This window comes from Eumetopias jubatus, unplaced genomic scaffold, assembly GCF_037043125.1.
Source record: "Eumetopias jubatus isolate StellerSeaLion01/CBP00866 unplaced genomic scaffold, mEumJub1_p1.0 scaffold_7, whole genome shotgun sequence".
Classification (NCBI taxonomy): Eukaryota; Metazoa; Chordata; class Mammalia; order Carnivora; family Otariidae; genus Eumetopias; species Eumetopias jubatus.
Genome location: NW_028274813.1, coordinates 117,176,856 through 117,191,910, shown reverse-complemented (window position 1 = coordinate 117,191,910; position 15,055 = coordinate 117,176,856). Strand labels below are relative to the sequence as shown.

Here is a 15,055-nt window from a genome sequence, read left to right as displayed (position 1 = left end):
AGAGCATGATGTGGGGCTCAATCTCATGACCCTGAGATCATGACCTGAGCTGAAACCAAGAGTTGGACGCTTAACCGACTGAGCCACCCAGACACCCCAAGTGTGTCTTCCTTTTGGTTGTAGGAAGAGCCAGATGCAAAATCTATCCTTCACCATAAAAAGATACCTCAGTAAGCCCCACTCCACTGGATCCCTAGAAATTTCAATGAGGATGAAAGTCCCTAATTTCTGTCAGATTTCTTTCCCACCTCTGACAAGCAAACATCTTTCCAGTGCATCTAGAGTAGCTGCTACTTCTTCCTTGAGCCAGTCCGCACGGTATCCCCCATGTAATGGGCCAGCATGCTATCCTGTGAAGGGAGAGACAGTCAAGGGCCCTGTGACATAAAGCATGACACAGGGCTGGAGAGCTGGTATACCCCTGAGGTGGGACGATATGATGCACTGCTGGCGGCTGAAAGCAAGCTGATCTGGTGGTCCTTCCTAAGAGCATTTGCCAGACAGACCACTGCAGAGAACGTTCCAGAGGATGTGTTCATTTGCTCAAGCATCGGGAACAGCAACTGCAATTAAGAGTACCACCTGGTAAGTTTAAGACAATCCATCTTTGTTCTGCACCGTCGAGTGAGTGAGCTGAGTGCAGATGATGCAGGCTCACTATCCATGCACCCTTCCAGTCCTTGATGGGGGCACTGATCTCAGAAATCCCTCCAAGAAGAGGTTACTATTCTAGGCAGTCCAGAGGCTCCCACTTGGCTTGGCCACCAGAACAGCCCTCACTACACAGGTCAGGGAACCAGTGTGCGATTCTGCCTGCTGCTGGATGATGTGCTCCAGGACTGGGATGGGTTTGGGGCCTACTGGGCCCACTGTGACACTACGGGGCAGACCTCAGTTAGAACTCCACTGATCCCTTGACCCCCAGAAGCCCCTACTCTGACTGGTCTGCTGCCATCGGGTCAGTTCCAGCATCCAGGGGTCCCAAAAAGTCTGGTGGCTTCCTGCTCCCCAGTGCACGGCCACCCTGGTTAAATGCCACAAGTCCCGTGGGGGAAGGCTGGGAGAAAGAACAAAGGTGTAAACTTTAATTAATTAATTAATAAAGCTTTTATTTATTTATTTGAGAGAGTGAGAAGGAGAGACCGTGAGAGAGTACAAGTGGGGAGGAGAGGGAGGAGTGGGCTCCCCAGAGCAAGGAACTTGATGTGGGGCTTGATCGCAGGACCCTGGGATCATGACCTAAGCCAAAGGCAGACGCTTAGCCAACTGAGCCACCCAGGGGCTCCCAAAGTGTAAACTTTTAGGAGCAAACTGGGGTCCTTCCAGCTTCCCCATCATTCAAGGGGTTTCGAACCTGCAAACTCGGTCTTCAAGTCTGGGAGCTGATTCAGGGGCCGTGACTGCTTTTTAATTCAAGTTAGAAGCCTGCTCACTTGACCTGGCCAAAGTATGAACTGGGTCAACTGGGGCTCCTGGGTGATCCTGGGGTCCTGGGATTGAGCCCCGCATCAGGCTCCCTGCCCCTCTCCTTGCTCGTGTTCCCTCTCTTGCTATGTCTTTCTCTGTCAAATAAATAAATAAAATCTTAAAAAAAAAAAAAAAGAACTGGGTCAACTGCCCATCTACTTCTCCTCCAGGAGCACAGGTCTCTCGGAGTCAGACTATTCTGATCACGGCTTTGGCTCTGCTGTCCATTATGGTGACCATCCCCACTTGTCTTCAGTGGCCAAGGGCCACTGCCTGGCCCAGCCACCCCAGAATCTAGTTATCCCTGCCTCAGAACCCTCTGTGTGGAAAAAGACAATTCCAGGGACCTCTGAAAACAGGCATGAAGTTGGGCCTCAAACCCCAACAGACTGGAAGTTCATTTAACGAGATCCCACCTGGTGCTGCTAGGCCCCACCTCCGTCTGGTCACCACTGCAGGGGGCGTGGTGAGCTGCGAGCAGGAAATGGGAGCAGAGGCCTCCCCCAAGCCGGGAGGCACACCCCAGGCCCTTCCTGCAAGGCGCTTTCCAGAAAATCCTGAGAGATAAGAGGACAGTAACCCACAAAGTAACAACAGGCGGCTGCTATTCAAAAGAAACATTTGGAGATTAAAAAATAAATCTTAGAAATTAAAAATATCACAAAAATGGAAGGGTAGGAGGAAGATGAAACTCAAGAAATAGTAGAACAAAAAGACAAGGAGAAAAATGAGAACGCTATCAGAAGATCAATCCAGGACGGCCGGTAACCAGACAACGGGCGTTCCAGAAGGAACACACTTTAAAACTGAAAGGCAGAACCGCATCACATGCTCACCGAACACCTGTGCCAACGACCCCCAAGAGCCAGGAGACCCCCACGAGGAGCACCCATTGGCGGCTCTGTGGGAGCTCACTATGGAACCGCGGCACATGTGGCCCTGTGCATGCCCCTCCAGCTTGGGCTTTCGCAGTTCAGTGCTCCCTGCATTTTTGCTACTTTGCCCATTTAAAAACTCTTATAAATGTTGCTTTTGTACACATCTACCTTCAACTTGGTTTTGCGTTATTAACATTGCTTTAAGGTGGATCCAAGTCAGTCCGTGCAGATCTAACAGAAATCAGTGTCTTGAATCTGAGTTGGCAGTGATGTGGGAAACAAAGGCAGAAGGAAAGGTAGATAAGATTTTTTGTCCTTCTACCCTGCAGCCTACTGACAAATACTGCGTTACTGTTAATGCCTGGCTACAAGGAAAAACCACCTTGGTTTGACAATAGCAAGGGCTCTGGTAACCCATGTCGTCCTTAGCAGATGAAGATCCTTTTGGAACCTCCCTTTACTCCCCTCCCCACCCCACCCCAAAGTACAGCATCATTTGCTCCTCATAACCTCAGCAGCAGCTCTTTCCGTCCACGGGTCCGTCCCCGTGTTTTAATAAAACCACCATTTTGCACTGAAGACATCTCAAGAATTCTTCCTTGGCCGTCGGCTCTGGACCTCACCTCTTTCCAAAAACTACATAGTAGTGACTAATTACTGCATCCCCTTGAGGATCGACTGACTACAGCTGCCTCAGTGAATGTGCCCATCCACACACGCTGGGATTCGTCATGGGGTCTGTGCACCTTCGGCTTAGCTAGGTCTTGCCAGGGGCTGAGCCAGGTCCCATCAGTGACAGCGACACAAGACGTCTCGTCCCGACCCACACCCTGACTGTCAGTCGGTGTTGTCCCACATCTGTACTTGTTGGTTTAGTTTACCTTTCTCTAATTACTGGGGTGCCAGTACCTCCCTTTCATGGGCTGGGCTCATCTGCTTAAAAACAAGGCCGTGTGCACTGGCCTCCCTGTGCCCCCTTCCCAGTGGCTGGGAAGATTGCTGCCAACAGCTTCTTACACAGCCACGGAGCCAACACGGGGCCCCGGGGCGTGACCCAGAGCAGAGCCTTTGACCTGCCCGGGACGCCGACCTTCCCCTGCACCTCTCTGTGGGGGAAATAGCCTCCCAGCTTCTGCAAGCCACAGGATCTGAGGATCTCCGTGACGGCAGCCGACCCTACACTCCAATCAACGGCCCTGCCCATTTTTCTACCGAACTGGCTTTTTCTCATTCTGGCATATGAGCTCTCTACCTAGCTGGGTATGAATCCCCGGGTGAGAATACAAGTGGATACTACAAGCATCTTCTCTAGCCTCAGGTTCATCTTCTCACTTTTGTGGTTTTTTTTTTTTTTAAGATTTTATTTATTTAACAGAAAGAAACAGCGAGAGAGGGAACACGACCAGGGGGAGCGGGAGAGGAAGAAGCAGGCTTCTCGCTGAGCAGGGAGCCCGATGTGGGACTCGATCCCAGGACCCTGGGATCACGACCCCAGCCAAAGGCAGACGCCCAATGACTGAGCCACCCAGGGGCCCCATCACTTGGCCTTTTGTTAAAAGAACATTTCTAAATTGCCAGATTGTTCTCCAAAAGGATTAACCAACAGACATTCCCAAATAGCAGTGTGTGAAAGCGCTTATTCACTATCCTCCAGCTGGTACTGTGTATTCTTCCTTTAATTCTTTTTTTTTTAATTCTTATTAACCTGATCATCGAAACCTAGATTTTTATTATTTTAATGTTGACATAGCCCCCCAGTGGAGGGCTGGGGTCGGGCCTGCTCTGGGATGCCACGTGGCGACCCAAACTCCAGCTCACGTCTGAGTCCTGGGGAGGATTCTCTGCATGCCACCAGCAGGTGAGGGGAAGACAGCACACAGATGGGGTGGGAGGCTTTCAGAGACCAGGCCTGGAAGTGACCTACATCACTCCTGCCCACCACTCAGTCCCATGACCTCCCCCACCCCATGATGGCACGGAGGGCAAAAACTGCTCAGCTATGCTCCCAGGACCAAAACTCAGAGAGGTCTGAGCACCTTCCACCTCAGTTACCACAGGCACCCCTCTTAAGGGTAAGATTTGGGGCCGCTCCCTGCAGCACTAGGTCTTTCACCATGCAGGCACTTAGGAAAGAATATCCCAAGATAGCCACAGGTGGTAACTGCAGACTGGGGTCACTCGGGGCCAGGGGTTCTCAGCACCAGCGGCCACGTGTCTCTGATGTGAGATAGCGTTGCCTACGCTCAGGGCCCATCATGAGAGGCTGCCACCTTGTCATGAGCTCTGAGGCAGCCCTCCCAGGCGCTAAAATCCCTTTCACATTGCACACAGCTTAGAGTCAGGGCAGTGCTTGGCAAACTGGGGTCTTTGGGACCCTCCGGGGGGGTCTGTTTCTTCACAACAGCACCACGGCGCTGCTCGGCTTTTTGCCCTCGCTCTCCTGCATGTGCAGGGAGTGCCCGGAGGCCCTGGGACACAGGATAACCCGGTGAGGGGGCAGGCTGCAGAAGCAGGTGGAAGGACCTGGCCATCTCTGACACGGTGCACTCTTCCCACTAAATATGTCTGCTTCATCAAAGCTATTTCTCATTGACAAAGTTATTTCCGTTACTAGGTCATGGGTTCATTATCACACTTTTTCAACGGACAAATACTTTTTTAGTTTCTTAGTTTTTAAAGAAATAAGGCAATGTCAGCACACACAGCCATATAAACAAAAGCTCCTTGGGGCCCCCACTGTTTAGAAGACTAGAGGGGGTCCCTGGTTTGGAAGTGGCTGGTATAGCAGCAGAGCCAGCAGCTCCTGGAGCCAAAGAGCTTCAGCTGAAACCCTGCGACCACATGGCCGTGCAGAACAGCAACTTCATGTGTGTGACCTGGCCCCTTGGCCTGTTTCCCCCATAGGATGAAACGAGGTAGCCTTCCTTATTCACACAAGACTGGAGCTCTGCACCAGGCACAGAATGTGTCCCTCACCAACGCCCACCCGGCATCACTGCGCACGGCAGGGGCGTGACCCGTGTGTCCGAAGCACCCCCTGTACCTGTCAGCCACGTCCAGGTCAGATTCCATCTTGTCCAGGCCCTTGGTGATGCTGTCCAGCTGCTTGCCCTGATGGTGGAGGACTCGGGCTGTCTCTTCCAGGCACTTCTGGGAACGGGCCATCAGACCAGTCAGCTGCTTCCACTTGGTCACAGGGAGCGGTGCTTCTGATGGAGACAGCAGCAGCTCTCTCCAGAAATGCTCAATGATGCTGAAGACTGCATTCCGACTGGGCTGCAAGGAGCTGAACCAGTGCTTGAGGTGGTCCTTCTCCAGGACGGTGATAGAACTGAAGACAAAGTGAGAAGCCTCCTTCTTGATCTCAATCACACTAGACAGGGGGAGGCTGACCAGGGCCTTCCCGGTTTTATCAGTTGCAGATCTCAGGGAGTGAGAAGGTAACGAAAGCTTTCCAGGAACCCATCGCTTCTCCGGTTCTAAGTAGTAGGAGCAAGGCCAGGAGTGCACACAGATCTCTCTGCTCATCTGGCTCCCAGGCTGGTCTGCCCCACGGCCACGGCCTCTCTGCCTCTGGAGGAGAGGGACAGGTTAGCGGATGGGTGGGGCTAGCGCGTGTCAGCACACTTGGACCACAGACAGGAGGACCGCTCGGGGTGCTGAGTACACCGGGGACTCCCACCACCCGGGACTGGCAGGATGGAGGCCCACCCCACCCGAACCAGGGTCCACGGCTCGATGCGACTGCCACCCCAGGATCCTTCACAAGAACACCACTTCTGCTGTGACAGCCCCACCAATACACAGTCCTCTCATGTTCCTACGCTAACACTCTCCTCTCGAAATCTTCATCATAAAGGAAGTAATCCTACAGGCAGACCTTTCCCTTCTTGCATGGCCCACAAATTCATCAAGTTCTACGTAATTATCTAGCTCCGCATACGTATCTGTACGTACGGTTTTACACGGCTGTAAGTAGTGAAGGTACGCTGTTCACATCTACGGCTTTTGCATTTGCTAACAACGTTTGGGAAGTCAGGCATGGTGGATGTGAGGCAATCCTGACAGAATACCACGTGCGCCCCTCTCACTGATCAGATAAGCCCACAAAGTCAGGAAAGGAGGAGAACTTCGTGCAAGGTCAAACCACAAGTATGTGACGAGAACTTGGCTACAACGGGACTTGGGAATGCCTCGTGCACCGCCCTTGTGTGCAGAGGTCCAGCTGGGGCCTGTCTTCCACACACACCCCCGCCACGCTATGCGCACACACAGTTATGGCATAACCTCGTTTGTAAACACGGGAGAACAAATCACTGCTATTATCTCTTACAATACTGAGAATTGTGGGAGTCTCTGAATCCTGGCCATGGCTTCGAGGCCCCACAGGCCATGTGGGGCGGCAGGCACCGAGGTGCCAACACTGACATCGTCCCTGGCTCCTGAAGCTCAGCGTCCACAGAAACCCTCTGCATTTGTTCACTGAGTTATACTTAAAAGACCCAGACTTCTCCACGATGCCACATCAAGCAACCAAGGCTGGGCAAGACAAGAAAAGAGCTTGCATGGCATGGAGCTTCCTAATTACACGGAATCCAAGTGCCTGGAGAGTCGGCAGACAGCAGGCTCACCGTGTGACCTCAGGAGGGCTCTCTGAAGGGCCAGCCAACCCACAGTTCAGACCTGCTGAACACAGCACCGAGTTACCTCCTTGAGAGCTTTCACACACGTCCTACGACCACCTGGGGCACAGGTGCAGCACGGCGGCCTCTCCTCTGGGACGAGGTCTCTCACTGGAGAGAGGGAACCAGAAAGCAGACGTGTCCTGCTCAGACTTCTCTCCCCAGCGAGAGGGACATCCACCCAACACTGAAACAAACACAGACCACTGTGGCCTGCTGGCCTGGGACCTCTACTGGCACAGACCTGTGAGGTCCCCCGCACAGACCCGCCAGGGCCGTTGTGCCACGGGGCCCCCGAAGTCATTCGGACTGTGGAGGCTGGGAAGGTCTCTACTCTCAGAACGGGGAATACTACCCACAGTTTCTGGTGTTTCCCAGTCCAAGAGCGAGATCGGAGGCTGGGTGCCTCGGCCCCACCCTGGACCATGCTCCATGTGCTGGTCAGCACCTGGAGCCAGCCTGACCCTCGTCCTCCCCGCTGAAGGGACCCTCCTGCCATTCAGCCACCCGACCACCACCAACTGTGTCCAACCCGCAGAAAGAGTCAGGGCCTGTGTTGTTCACCACTGTCCAGTGTTGGGGAGCTTGCTGCAGCTAGAGGCTGAGTCCCTACTAACAAGAGCCTGTACCTCGGGGGGACTCCCGAGCTCCAAGCGAGATGAGACACACATGCTCCAGAGCGATGGAGTGTGGCACTGCAGGGTCTGAGGAGCTCCGCTCTGCCACGTGCTTTACAACCATGGAAAGTTCCTTCACCCTCTGGGCCTGTTTACCCACCACTCAAATGACTGAAGACCGAAGGACAACAGCAGCTCTGAAATATGCTAGAATTCAAAGAGAGGAGGATACTGAGGCGCCTGGCTGGCTCGGTCGTTAAGCGTCTGCCTTTGGTTCAGGTCATGGTCCCGGGGTCCTGGGATCGAGCCCCGAGTTGGGATCCCTGCTCCGCGGGAAGCCTGCTCCTCCCTCTTGTACTCCCCCTGCTTGTGTTCCCTGTCTCACTGTTTCTCTGTCAAATAAATAAATAAAATCCTAAAAAAAAAAAAAACACAAGGAGAGAAAGACAAGGAAAGAGGAATGAAGCAGAAACGAAACACTTCTCACTAAGGTGCTACACGTGAGGACTGTGAGAGCAGCCCTCGGGTTTGAGGATTCCAGGAAAAAGCAAGCGGAGAAACCTGTGGTCAGCACGCTTCCTACCACACCTTTCCATGGCGTTTTCCCAACAGACGCAGTGAACAAGATGAAGGGGAGGGCCAGAGCAGGAACGACACGCCCACGGCCTCCCTCTCCCTCAGCTGTGAACTCACTGGCCACACCTGTGAGGAATTCCACACCTGGACCACCCCGGGCACAGCGAGGCCGCCTGGGAAGGCAGCCCAGCACACACAGCATCACACAGCCCTTCGCGCTGCTCCACCAGCCCACCTCACTGGTGTGCTCAGCCCAGAACCCAGACACTCCCAAACTCACCCTCCTCCCAGGCCCCCCTCTCCTCTGCCTTTCCCCACCTGCCGTCCTCCCTGCTCTCCGTCTGGGTAAGCTTTAGGTTACGTGGGAAGAGTCCCCCTCAAGCCCCTCTCCAAAGCTCAGAGTCCCAACTGGGGACAACTCCCTTGCCCCACCCGCAAAGGTAAACAGGGTGGCATCTTCCTCACTTAATAAAGGGGCGACATCTACCCCTCGTCCTCACTCAGAGTGCCCCTTTGTTCAGGAACGACATACGTGGCATCCAGATTTTACAAGGCATGGCCACCAACTCAGAGCCGTAAACGCAGAGCTCCAGAACTGAGTCAGGCATCTCTCCCCAGCAGCCCGACTACAGGATGCATCTATCTGCTTTTCCCTCAGGGCGATGGCAGGTCTTAATCTCTCCCTCTTGCGCTTGCCCATGTATGAGACGTACTCCCCTGCCCATGCTCCGCATCCATGCCATCTGCCAGGCTCCCGTAGCAGCGAGCCTGCGTTCCTCCAGACTGATGGGGTAGCTTGGCGTCCGCAGAACCTTGTCTCTAACACGCTCAGACCCGGACATGTCACCCCTACCACGTCCCCACGCAGACACCCCCCATTTCCGTCCTGCTGGCGTGGGCCTCAAATTCTCACCTTTGATTCTCCACACCTGCATTTCAGGCCCCCTGTTCCCCCACCAGCCCCTCACCATCCGCTCCAGGCCCCCACCATCCCCTTAGGCCCCAAGCATCTCTTCCAGGTCCCTACAATCCCCCTGGGCCCCCAATATCCCTTCCAGTGCCCCAGCATCCCCCTGGGCCCCCAGCATCCCCTCCGGGCCCCCAGCGTCCCCCTGGGCCCCCAGCGTCCCCTCCGGGCCCCCAGCGTCCCCCTGGGCCCCCAGCGTCCCCTCCGGGCCCCCAGCATCCCCTCCGGGCCCCCAGCGTCCCCTCCGGGCCCCCAGCGTCCCCCTGGGCCCCCAGCGTCCCCTCCGGGCCCCCAGCATCCCCCTGGACCCCCAGCATCCCCCTGGGTCCCCAGCATCCCTCTAGATCTCCAGCATCCCCTCCGGGCCCCCAGCATCCCCCTGGGCCCCCAGCATCCCCTCCGCGCCCCCAGCATCCCCCTGGGCCCCCAGCATTCCCCAGGACCCCACCTTTGGCCCCGGGGCCTCTCTGTCACAACAGGAGAGGTTCTCATCGCGGCAGCAGTAGCAGCCGGGAGAGGGTCGGGAGGACTCTAGCACAGGCCCGACCGCAGACTGGGGGCGCCGCTTACCTGTGTCACTGGGGAGGTGCGAAGACAGCCACACTCGGGTCTGGCGCTGTTTCCGACGCCGGACAGACCAGCCAGCCGCTCCAGAGGCGCTGTGGGACGCTCCCGCGCCTGCGCAGACCGAGGGCCGCGGGCTGCTACGCGCGTGCGCCCAGGGCCGGGCGCGCCGGGATTCGTACTCCGGCGGGAACTCTGGCCGCATTCTCTCGATTCCGCTCGGCCGCGCCGGGCCGACCGCAAGCTCCGAGAGCCTGTGCCGCGCGGTTCTCGCTCCGGCTGGCACGGAGGCTGGGGAGCAGCCCGTGCCCGCTCCAGCGCCTGCTCCGGAAGTAGTTGTAGCAAGTACTTCCTTTTCATCTCTCCGTTTGAAGAGCAGGGAAGTGGGAGGCCGGAGGCGGGTGCCGGGCCCACGCCCCTCGCCGGGCTGCGGCGTCCCCGGGACCCGGGCGTCCCCCGCCGCCCTGTCGTCCAGCGCGGGCGCCGAGCCGGGCCGGGGATGGACAGGGAGACGCGCGCGTTCGCCGAGAGCCACTTCCGACGCCTCCGCGGACGGCCCGCGGGCGGGGTGGGCGCGACGCCGGGCCGCGTGGACTTCATCGAGAGCCCGGACTCCTTTTCCTACGCCGACTTCTTCAAGGGCTACCTGCTGCCCAACGTGCCGTGCGTTTTCTCCAGCTCCTTCACCGAGGGCTGGGGCAGCCGCAGGCGCTGGGTGACGCCGGGCGGGAAGCCGGCCTTCGAGCACCTGCTGCGGAACTACGGTAAGTGCGGAGCGCGCGCGAGCAGCCGGGGCTGGGGGGCCGCCGCCGTCCGGGGGAGGGCGCGCAACGTCCGACGGCCTCTCGTTTCAGGAGACGTGGTCGTCCCTGTGGCCAACTGCGGGGTCCGGGAGTACAATTCCAACCCCAAGGAGCACATGCTCCTCCGAGACTACATCAGCTACTGGAAAGACTACATCCAGGGGGGCTACTCCTCTCCGCGCGGCTGCCTCTACCTCAAGGACTGGCACCTGTGCAGGTAAAGGGGGCGGAGCGCGCAAAGCAGCTTGTCGTTTCCCCGGGTGGGAGTTGCGGTGCGCGCCCGAATCTGGCTCCCGCAGCGTGGTTGGAGGTTCTCCCCACCGCCGGGCCGGCCACGCTGCGTCAGGTGGGAACCCCGGTGGCCGAGGCCGCCTCTCCCGTGTGTCCTGGCTGCTGGACCCATCCTTGCGGGCTGCACGCCCTCTGACGGGGCGTACCTAGCTGTGCCTTTCCTGTCCGCTGCCCGCCGTTCCCGCTCAGGCCAGGTCTCACTCACCCTGGCCGCCCCAAGTCCCGCTCCACCCTGCTCAGCTCACTCACATTCTCAGCCGTCTTCCCAGCAAGGCTGCGCCCGAGCTGTGTAGCATCTCCGTCACGGACCAGCGGCTCGCCTGCCCTGTCCAAGGAGGCCTTCTGTGGTTCGAGCACACCCTTCTTCCACCCTGGGAGCTCCAACGAGGGGCCTCTGCGACATATCTCGCACTCGTGGGCAGCCACACCCCGGCTGCTTGGTTCCCTTGCTCAGAGGGGGTCCTTGGGTTGTGTCCATTCCCCTACCCAGCGGTGTGCTGGTCACAGGCAGAGACCCTCCTCCTCACACCCCAACCAGCTGGTACAGGGCACAGTACGGGCTCGAAGAGTTTTGTATAAATGAGTGAACGACTGAATTCTGGTTTTGCTGACGTGGAAACTAGGGATATTACAGTGAGTCACTCGCTTGTGATTCCCAAGACCCATCCAAGAGCATCTCGCACCGGCATATGCCGTGGATGCTCCCAGCCTCACAGCCTCTTGTCTGGCAGTGAGAGCTGGCCCCAGGGGGTGGACCAGGGACACCCAGACCCTGGTTGTGGCCCCCAGGGACTCTTGATCCAGCAGCACATAGGACTCCTAGACCCAGTGCTCCTGCACGGTGGGCGTGGGCTTCAAATAGGCAACAAGTGTGTTCTAGGTGTTACACGGGACGTTCCTGTCCGTTGTTTGAAGGTCAGTTTTGACTGAATATTATATATCTTCCCTGGAAACCCCAGAGCAAACAGAGCAGAGGGAGGCCAGACAGGCAGAGACGGCTCTAGGGGCCGTGATATCGGATTTGAGGGATGAGTGGCAGTCTGACATCCTGCAGAGGCATGGCGTTTTGGGGTACTACACGTGGTTTGGTGCTCCTCGGGCTCTCCCTGATCATGGCCTCTGACCACGAGTGATGTGTGAGCTACTCAGAAGCTTGTTCCAGTGCGTCGTTGGGAGAGCTCATTCTCTCTGGGGCTGGGTTGGTGTGCTTCTGTGTGTGTGGGGGGGGGCATTTTTCTGGTTGCGGGGATCAGGCTTTTGGACCAGGAGGAGTGGGGGGCTGTGGGGTAGGGGAGAAGGACCTCAGTGGACATGGGCCATAGTGCCTGGGCCACTGGTCGGGCATCCACTCGGCAGACTCGAGGTCACTGGCGGGGCGAGAGCGTGGACGAGGCCCACAGGTTCTGGAGAACAGCGTGATGCAGATGAGGCACTTAGAGCACCAGCTCAACCAGAGGCTGGAATTCCGGATCTGGCGCAAGAGGGGTCTGGAACAATGGCGGTGCTGCCTGCACGGGTCATCTGAGTGGCATCACAACACCCCCAACGTCGTTTCCTCTGTTTACGACGGGGGTTCGTTCCTCGCCCGGGGCTCAGGTGGGGTCGCTTGGGCCTGTGGTCATGTGCTGGCTGGACTCGCGCAGGGTGGCCAGCCTCACTGTGGACGCCGGCTGCGGAGGGCAGCTCAGCGTCATCCGTGTCCTTCCACACCTCTGGTTGTCTCCTGCTCGGGTCACAGGGGCCAGAAGGTGGCCGCTCCTGCCCCGGCCCCCCCATCACGCCCTGCAAGGCCCCTGTCACGCGCTGCAGGGTCCCCGTCACGCCCCGCAGGGCCCTCCCGTCACGCCCCGCAGGCCCCCCCCGTCACGCGCCGCAGGGCCCCCCCCATCACGCGCCGCAGGGCCCCCCGTCACTCCCTGTAGGCCCCCCCCCGTCATGCCCCGCAGGGCCCCCCCCCGTCACGCCCCGCAGGGCCTCCCCCCATCACGCGCCGCAGGGCCCCCCCCTTCACGCGCTGCAGGGCCCCCGTCACGCGCTGCAGGGCCCCCCGTCACTCCCTGCAGGGCCCCCCTGGCCGAGGACGTGTTCACCCTGCCTGTGTACTTCTCGTCCGACTGGCTCAACGAGTACTGGGACGTCCTGGACGTGGACGACTACCGCTTTGTCTACATGGGGCCTGCGGGCACCTGGTACCGTGCGTCCCTCCCAGCCTCCTCTCTGCGCCTTGTCCCTGCCCCACATGCTCTCCTCAACCCTGTGCCCTCTGCCAGAGCCTCTCAGAGATGCCTAGGCCGTGGGGAAGGCTGCTGGCCGTCCCCTTTCCAAGCCTCCATGCCTCCGTTGCCCCTGGGGGCTCTGAGATGGGGGAGGTGTGAGCGCTGGGGCCCCTGGGGCCCGTGTGCTCGGCCAGCCTTTCTGAAGCGCCAGACCACCTCTGGTTCAGTAGGCACCGACAGGAGGGTTCACACAGGTCACCGTTCCACGCCGACATCTTCCGCTCCTTCAGCTGGTCTGTCAACATCTGCGGGAGGAAAAGGTGGTTCTTCTTCCCTCCGGGGCAAGAAGAAGCCCTTCGGGATTGCCACGGTGGCCTGCCCTACGACGTGACTTCGCCCGCGCTGCTCGACGGCCGCCTGTACCCCATGCGCAAGCACTGCAGCCCACCCCTGGAGCTCACGCAGGAGGCAGGCGAGATGGTCTTTGTGCCCAGCGGGTGGCACCACCAAGTCCACAACCTGGTAGGGTGGGCACAGCCCACCGCATGTGCGTGCCATGCGGCCCAGGCAGGTCAGGGAGACGCCCTGGGGTCCCACTGGTCTGACCCCAAGCCCAGAGCGTCCATCTCCGGTTGATCTGCCCCTCGGCTTACCCAGCACACTCCTCACCCTTGACACATTCTTAGATGCCTTTCCACAGAGAGAGGGCCAGGCGCACCCCTCCTGATCCCACAGTGGGCAGGCTGCCCCCTAGAGAGCCTGGGTATGGGATTGCACGGACCGGAGAAGGGCCACCAGCCCCCGTTTCTTCCCTGGGCAGCAGTGGGTCCTTCTACACCGTGGAGCTTCCCTGGGAGCCCTGCTCTTGGTTAGCTGTGCGCTCAGAAGAATCCAGCCCCGTCTTTATGCTAGCACCTACCGGGAGACAGGAGCAGCCCTTCCTGGCCGAGGAGGGTTGCAAGGACCTCAGGACAGGGCTGCGGGATGGTCTGGTGTGGACTCATGGGGACACCCACACCCCACCCCTTCCAGGAGGACACCATCTCCATCAACCACAACTGGGTCAACGGCTGTAACCTGGCCAATATGTGGCACTTCCTGCAGCAAGAGCTCCGGGCCGTGCAGCAGGAGGTCAGCCAGTGGAGGGACACTATGCCTGACTGGGACCATCACTGCCAGGTGGGCCAGCCTGGGCAGGAGGGAAGGACTGGGAGGGGCTCTGCAGGGCCAGGGCTACAGGGTGGGGAGGGCGTGGGGCAGCCCTCAGGGCAGCCTGCATTCTCAGAGGAGGGCTTGTTCCGTAAGCTCAGAGCTGTGGCTTTGGGGACGTGGTAGCCGCCAGCCTGCCCGTGTGAAGGTCGGTGTGGTCCTGAGGCGGGTCACTGGGGCTTCCAGGTTGCAGGACTCAGACCCATCGCTGGCTGGCTCCCGGGTATCTCTGTTCCCATCCTCTGGGACTGGGCCCTGCCCATAGTCCTCAGACACTTGCCTGGCGCTGCGAGCAAGCCGCGACTCACTGGTGCTCCTCTCTGGCCAGGTCATCATGAGGTCCTGCTCCGGGATCAATTTTGAAGAATTTTACCACTTCCTCAAGATCATCGCTGAAAGGAGGCTGCTGCTTCTGACGAAAGAGCTGGGCCCTGGTGACATGGAGGGCAGTGCGGGCAGGGGGCTGGGCCCCCAGCAGGCTGCTTTTGATGTCAGCCGGATTGCAGAGGTGCTGGCCTCCGTGGTGACCCACCCCGACTTCCAGAGAGTGGACACTAGCGTGTTCTCACTGCAGCCGGGGGAGCTCCTCCAGCAGCTGGAGGAGGTCGTGGCTGCCACTGCCTCTCTTTAGGGCATGAGGCTTGCATCAGGCGGGGCCCCGAGGCACTGGCACGGAAGGCAGGCAGTCTCTTCCACAGCGCCTTCCAGAAATAAAGCTCTGTGCTGCTGTGTGGCATGGGACAGGTCACCTTCCCGCGGAGCCTCGTGGCCTCAGGTGCTCTTAA

General features: G+C 58.6%; 2 protein-coding genes across 5 annotated transcripts in view; one reads left to right on the top strand and one right to left on the bottom strand.

The window, feature by feature from the left end:
* LOC148163982 (synaptosomal-associated protein 47-like) overlaps nucleotides 1-10,053 on the bottom strand; it is a 23,314-nt gene extending 13,261 nt beyond the window's left edge. Inside the window, 2 exon segments of the mRNA XM_088024914.1 lie at nucleotides 5,389-5,918; nucleotides 9,758-10,053. Coding sequence (XP_087881040.1) covers nucleotides 5,389-5,873 — 485 coding nt within the window. The 5' untranslated portion in view covers nucleotides 5,874-5,918; nucleotides 9,758-10,053.
* Nucleotides 9,991-15,055, top strand: LOC114203601 (2-oxoglutarate and iron-dependent oxygenase JMJD4-like). 4 transcript variants are annotated; one of them, XM_088024913.1, is made up of 6 exons: nucleotides 9,991-10,515; nucleotides 10,606-10,771; nucleotides 12,909-13,034; nucleotides 13,316-13,583; nucleotides 14,094-14,240; nucleotides 14,599-15,055. In XM_088024913.1, the coding sequence occupies exons 1-6, from the start codon at nucleotides 10,251-10,253 to the stop codon at nucleotides 14,899-14,901; spliced, it is 1,275 nt and encodes a 424-aa protein (XP_087881039.1). In that variant the 5' UTR covers nucleotides 9,991-10,250; the 3' UTR covers nucleotides 14,902-15,055. The 4 variants fall into 4 exon arrangements, with proteins under 4 accessions (XP_087881039.1, XP_087881036.1, XP_087881037.1 ...); XM_088024910.1 differs by having other exon boundaries at nucleotides 10,161-10,515; nucleotides 13,352-13,583; XM_088024911.1 differs by having other exon boundaries at nucleotides 10,161-10,515; nucleotides 13,316-13,529.